Here is a 6,472-nt window from a genome sequence, read left to right as displayed (position 1 = left end):
TCATGTTACTGAATGAGTATTTAGTATTGCTCATGTTTCAGGAAAGGCAGGTTGAGTGCAACACAACACACATTCAAATCACATATGCGATGGCCGTCACTAACCCAGCAGGTTAGCTTTGTTCTTGATTTCAATAAATTTTTTTGTGTCTTCTTTTGACTTTTTAAGTGGAAGTGTTGAGGCGTCCACCACAAACACCACACAGTGGATCCTCTCCTTAAGCGGTGGAATGTGACTTTGATCGCCATTTTGGCTCCATGGTATTTTAGGGTTAAACTAGACAAACAAAATGAGGTACATTCAGACAGACACTGACATTGATATCATGAGAAACAGCAGCGAAATGTTAAGGGAGTCATTTCATGTGACATTTGTGTAACAACAGCACATTATTAATGCTAAAAAAACAAACAAGAAAAACAGTGAATGATATTTGTTGTCGTCAGAAAAGAGTTTGGAAAGAAAACTTATAAACATGTGACTTCTGTAAGCCATTACAGTGATCAGACCTGCATGTGTTCATATTGCAGGTGTTTTTGAGGCCTGGTTAGACACACAGTTCTTACCTGGTACTTGTCTGGTATGTAGCCCTTCAGGATGCTGTCAATATCTTCAGTGTGCACCCCTCCATTTTTATTTTTGTATTCCGGTCCCTCTTTTTGTCTTTCCAATCCCATGGTGTCACACAGTAGGAATGCCAGAGGCCGTCCACCTCGGCCTACCTCCACCTTGTAAGTGCGATACTGTAAGAAGACACATGATGTCATTCATCTTCTGACAGCTTATCCAGTAGGGATAGTGGGGAAAAATGATTCAGATACAAATTCTTTGAGGCAGCAATTTTTAGATTGTCTTGAGAGAAAAATATTGTGGTGGAATGTTAGTCATGGTACGGAGAACACCACTGCGGCAGACTCCAGTGCAGGAAAGTGCAAGAAATGGCATTTAATTCATTCTAAAAACACACACACACTGCTCACCACACTGACCATCTCAACTACCCATTCTACACCCAGTGGGGACACACACACACACAACTATTTACAAAAGGTAACGCTAATACTACACATAACATTAGCTACGGCACAAAAACAACACAATGTATAATAAATGTGAGCTTTTTACATTATTTACATTTGCTATCAGTCCAGCATACTGCTGCGCTGTCCAATGGATATCACTAGTGATGCAATACGGATTTAAATATAGATTACTTTTGGTGTGGCCAACAGGTTAGCCCATCCTGTGGTCTGTGTGGATCTCAGTGCCCCCAGTGCAGCACTGGGATACGGCACTGTCCTCCAGATGAGACGTAAAACGGAGGTTCTGACTTTGTGAGTTCATGAAACATCCCAGGGTATCTTTCGAAAGAGTAGGGGTGGTACCCCGATTCTCTGGCTAAAATTGCCCACTATGGCCTTTTCAAATCTCGTCTTTAATCATCCCTTGTATCTAATTGGTGAATTCTCTCGTGCCCCTTAACCACCTTAGCTGTTGTGTGATGAGCATACTGGTGCAGAATGGCTGCTGTCACATCATCAAGGTGGGTGTTACACAGTGGGGGTGGTTGAAGTGGCTCCCCATTGGTTCTGTAAAGTACTTTGGGTTCTAAAAAAGTGCTATATAAATGTAACATTCATTCATTCATTCATGAGCAGTGTGCGTAGAGACTTTTTCTAGCACTCTCAATTTAAATCCAAAATTTGGACAAAATATAAAGGAAACTAACACTTAGACGTGATATGTATGCAGTTCTGTTGCACTATTTTTTTGTTCTATCCTTTACTAACACATTTTATAATTGTGCACTGATAGTAATAATAGTGGGTAATGCAATAGTGGAACTGGAACCTTGATATCTTTTGTTACGTGAGTTACGTCTGACTGGTAATAGTTTTCAGAACGAAACAAAGTGAAAAGATGGAGCTACACTCAGTTCCTGTTACAAGCATCTGAGTCTTATTTTAGACAACATTTGGCAAAGGTTGAATGTGTGTGTAAGTGGGACATACACAACAACATGAGTATGGATATCTGAAAAATGCTGCAGTAAAAAATTGAGTAGCACTTTACATTAACTGCACCTTTATAATTAATTACAGTAATTATGCATTCATAGAAAATTCATAAGCAGCACTGAAGTATACCTGCATAGTATACCTGAAGTATAGCTGCATGCACTCAGGCAATAATCTTGATTTTATTAAGAACCTGGCTTGATACAGTTTGCTGATAGTCACCATCATGATACCGATTATCTTCAATTGCATTTGATTTAGTCAAAATGAAACTTATCTTTGACCCCTTCAAACCAGCTTTGTAATACAGGCCTCATAACAGGAAGATTTAGATGATCGCGTTACCTTCAGGGTTAGGCTGGTGTCATTGGGTCCTGCATTGGCTTGGCTTGTTATCTTGCCACAGAAGACAGAGCTGATGGAGTTGAAGAAGCTTGATTTTCCACCACCAACATCACCAACCAGAAGAATCCGAGCCTGAGGTACTGACTTAATAGTCGGTTTGTATTCTTGAACCGACTCCTTGAGACTGTATCTTGTACTAAAGGATAAATTCAGCATAAGACCATCATTACTCACCCAGTTAAAAAATAAAAAAAATCTATTGCATGCAGCACACCTGAGTAGGGTTGCACAAAACTCTCTCACTATTCTTGAGCAATATTTTAACTTACCAAAATTGCTTTCTGATGTTTAAACTTTATCAATATTTAAAGATATCAGCGCTAGAGGTAATACTGAAATAATGGTGATGATTGCATTGGACGATCAACCATTGTCCATTGTGGAGGGAGAGGATTTTAAATTCATTAATAAATCTGGCCTCTAGATTGATCTTTTGTTTACTGAAGAATTAAATCGTCATTCCACTATCAATAATGTCAAAAAGTTCAGCAAGTTTCAGAGCCTTTTTTGAATAAAAAGAAAACATCCGCTTACCCTCTTGCAATTCAGTTTTCCTATTGTGCTGCACTGTAACTTAAAATACTATAATACTATATTCAAACTTGTTTATGAAGAATTTAAAAGAATAGCTAGGTTGCTTCTTGTCAGAGCAATAAATTCGAATGTACAGTGGTACCTCAGTTCTCGAACTTAATCCGTTCCGGACTCTGGATCAAATCCTAAAAAGTTCGAGTTCTGATCGAATTTTTCACATAAGAAATAATGGAAAACCAATAAATTGGTTCCCGGCCCCCCAAAATTACACCTAAAGATGTTTTTGTTTTTTTTAGCATTTAAACACAAAATGAACAGGATAAAACAAGAAGAGCATTTTGTTCTTAATGGCTTCCAAAACGATAAATATCTTATCTGTCACGATCGGTGGTGCAGGCGAGCAGGCAAGCAGACGAGCTGACCAAGGAAGCAGGGTAAACATGACTTTATTGCACGCAGACTGGACCGGGGAAAACACGACAGCAACGTCAATGACAGAACTGGGGACTACTGACTCAGACACGGACTAAATACAAGAGACAGGCTAAGGGTAACGAATCACAGGTGAGAATAATCAGGGAATCACACGAGGTAACGAGGTGGGCGTGGCACACATCGGGATCGGACGGAGCAGGATATGACATTATCCCAACATTACCCCTGTCCTGCCCCGATCGTCCGCTCCTTCCGTGTGCCACGCCCCCTCGTTAATCTCGTGTGGGATCCCCATGTGATCAGCTATTTCTGGTTGTTGTCATTAGTTCTCTGTATTAAGTCGGCATTTCATTTTGTTTCCCCAGTCCGGTCATTGAGTGCGTTCGACTTGCTTACAGCGCTGGCTTAAAGCAAGGCATTCTGATCCTGACGCAGGGCATTACGGTTAGATGCATTGCGACCTCTCACCTGGCTGAACAAACTGGAATCGCCTCCATGACGACACACCTTTGCCCTTATTGGCTGAAGAGTTTAGTTACATGCATGACGTTTGTATCCCAGGCAGTTCCGATGCGTAATCTGCTATTTCTCCCGAATATCACGTAAAGCAGTGAGAACTGGTTTTCAGTTAATTTACCTGGTAAAATAAAGTTTAAATTGTAGAGCTGCGGTGCAGCAGCAAAAAGTAAAGAGGCAGTCAAGACAGGCTGAGCGCCAAAAAACAAGTGAGTTTATTTTAACGTACCTAAACACCAGAGAGAACCCGCGCACCCGCCTGGGCATACGTCACCAACCACCACACCCTGCACGCATGAGCAAAAGGTAAGAGAATGAATTCTGTTTAAACGGTAGGAGCCCCTACACACGCCCCCCCAGAATTCACAAACACAGACAAGTCCAACTTGCGGGGAGGTCGGGCTACCTGACCGGAACGAGTCACAACAGGCTGGGAGGCTGGGTGCCCAGCCGTTGCCGGAGCAGGCCCCCGCACACGCACAGCAGCAGGGGTGGGGGCTGCTGGGGTGTCCATGTCCAAATGAGCAGGTTTCAGACGGTCCACCGAAACCTGGTCCGGCTTGCCCCTAATGTCCAGTGTGAAAAACTTGTCCCCTGATTGTAGGACACGGGAGGGTCCATCATAGGGCGGCCGCAGCGGGCCCCGATGAGCATCATGGCGGACAAAGGATTTTAAATTCATTAATAAATCCCCATGAACATGTGACTGGGGCACCCCATGTGGAGTCGTGGGTACTGGAACGAAAGCCCCAGCCAAGTCCCGCAGAGCGGAACGCTGGTGTTCAGCGCACCAAGGGGCTGTGGTGGTGGGCAGGAAATCCCCTGGCACACGTAGAGTCTGCCCGTAGACTAACTCGGCCGATGAGGATTGCAGGTCTGACTTGAGAGCGGTCCGGAGGCCCAACAAAACCCAGGGAATCCTGTCCACCCAGCCGCCGTCCCTGAGGCTGGCCCGAAGAGCGGCTTTCAGGGAGCGGTGAAAACGTTCGCATAGCCCATTGGCCTGCGGATGGTAGGCTGTGGTACGATGGAGGGAAACCCCCAAAACCTGGGCCACTGCAGCCCAGAGCTCAGAGGTGAACTGGGTTTCACGGTCCGAAGACACATCAGATGGAACCCCGAAACGGGACACCCAACCACCGATGAAAGCCCTGGCCACGTCTGCCGTGGTGGTGGATGACAAAGGTATGGCCTCTGGCCACCGAGTAGACCTGTCCACTACCGTTAGCAAGTGAGTAAAGCCCAAGGAAGGGGGAAGAGGCCCGACCAGGTCCACATGAACATGGTCAAAACAGCGCTCAGGCACCACAAAAGGCGCCAATGCTGCCTTGGTATGTTGGTGCACCTTAGCACGCTGACTCGGAACACAGGAGGCGGCCCAACTACGGACATCCTTCCGCAGCCCATGCCAGACAAAATTGGCGGCCAGCAGACGCTGAGACACTCGTCTGCCTGGGTGTGAAAGCCCGTGCACCACCTCGAAAATGTGACGACGCCAACCAGCAGGCACGATAGGCCTAGCCAGACCGGTTGAGATATCACACAGGAGGGTGGCACCACAGTCAAGGAAGGGAACATCAGCCAGCTGCAGACTGGTGACTGCAGTCCTATATGCCTGCACCCCTAGATCAACCCGCTGATCTGCTGCTAATAGAGCATAATCCACTCCTAAGTGCACAGCACTTGCCACCGAGCGGGAGAGGCAGTCCACAACATGGTTATGCTTCCCTGCCACGTGCCAGATGTCAGTAGTGAACTCCGATATAAAGGAGAGCTGCCGCTGCTGACGAGCAGAACAAGGCTCCGATGTCTTAGCCATCGCAAACGTCAGGGGCTTGTGGTCAACAAGCCTGGGTCTGCTCAGCAGTCCACTCAAGAACCCGCTTGGCCGTCCTACCCCTGAGAGCCTCAAACAGCGGCCGCATCAGCTGGGCGGCCCGTGGAATAAACCGATGGTAAAAAGTAACCATGCACAGGAACTCCTGAAGGGCCCTGGCTGTAGCAGGCTGCGGAAACACAGAGATGGCCTCCACTTTGGCAGGCAGAGGAACTGCCCCATCACCCGTGATGCGGTGGCTGAGGAAATCAATGGAGGACAAACCAAACTGACACTTTTGTGGGTTGATAATTAACCCATGACTACTCAGACGCTCAAAAAGGGTGCAAAGGGAGCTATATGTTCAGACCTGGAGTTGCTGGCTACCAAAATGTCATCCAAATAGACAAACAATTCCCAGCCAACACATCCATGTGGGGCCCGCATGGGATGCACTTGGGCTGACATGGGAAACCCAAGTGGGGCCCAGTCAATTTTGTCCACAGTTTCCATGTTGGCCCCACATGGGTTAGCCCACATGGGCTAATGATGGACCCTTGATGGGCTCCATATACACTGAAAAAAAGAACATGTTGGATTTACTTAATTCAATAGTGTACAGTGGTTGTACACAGATGTTTTGCTTTGGCAGCAACTTGAACAATTGAGTTAAAGTATTAATCTTTATTAACTCTAATAGTGTTTAATTTAGACCATAAGGTAAGTCAATGAGTCTCCACCTCCAAGC

At 45.8% G+C, this 6,472-nt stretch overlaps 1 protein-coding gene across 1 annotated transcript; it reads right to left on the bottom strand.

The window, feature by feature from the left end:
* On the bottom strand, positions 1–2,579 carry LOC140582484 (interferon-induced protein 44-like). Its single transcript, XM_072706902.1, has 3 exons — positions 2,364–2,579; positions 567–743; positions 1–276 (listed from the first exon to the last, which is right to left on the bottom strand). Exons 1-3 carry the CDS (start codon positions 2,577–2,579, stop codon positions 100–102), a joined length of 570 nt encoding a protein of 189 aa, XP_072563003.1. The 3' UTR covers positions 1–99.
* Positions 2,580–6,472: the final 3,893 nt, after the last annotated feature.

Source organism: Paramormyrops kingsleyae, chromosome 24 (assembly GCF_048594095.1).
Source record: "Paramormyrops kingsleyae isolate MSU_618 chromosome 24, PKINGS_0.4, whole genome shotgun sequence".
NCBI lineage: Eukaryota > Metazoa > Chordata > Actinopteri > Osteoglossiformes > Mormyridae > Paramormyrops > Paramormyrops kingsleyae.
The sequence above is the reverse complement of the archived record's forward strand: the minus strand, read 5'-3'. Positions and strand labels throughout refer to the sequence as shown.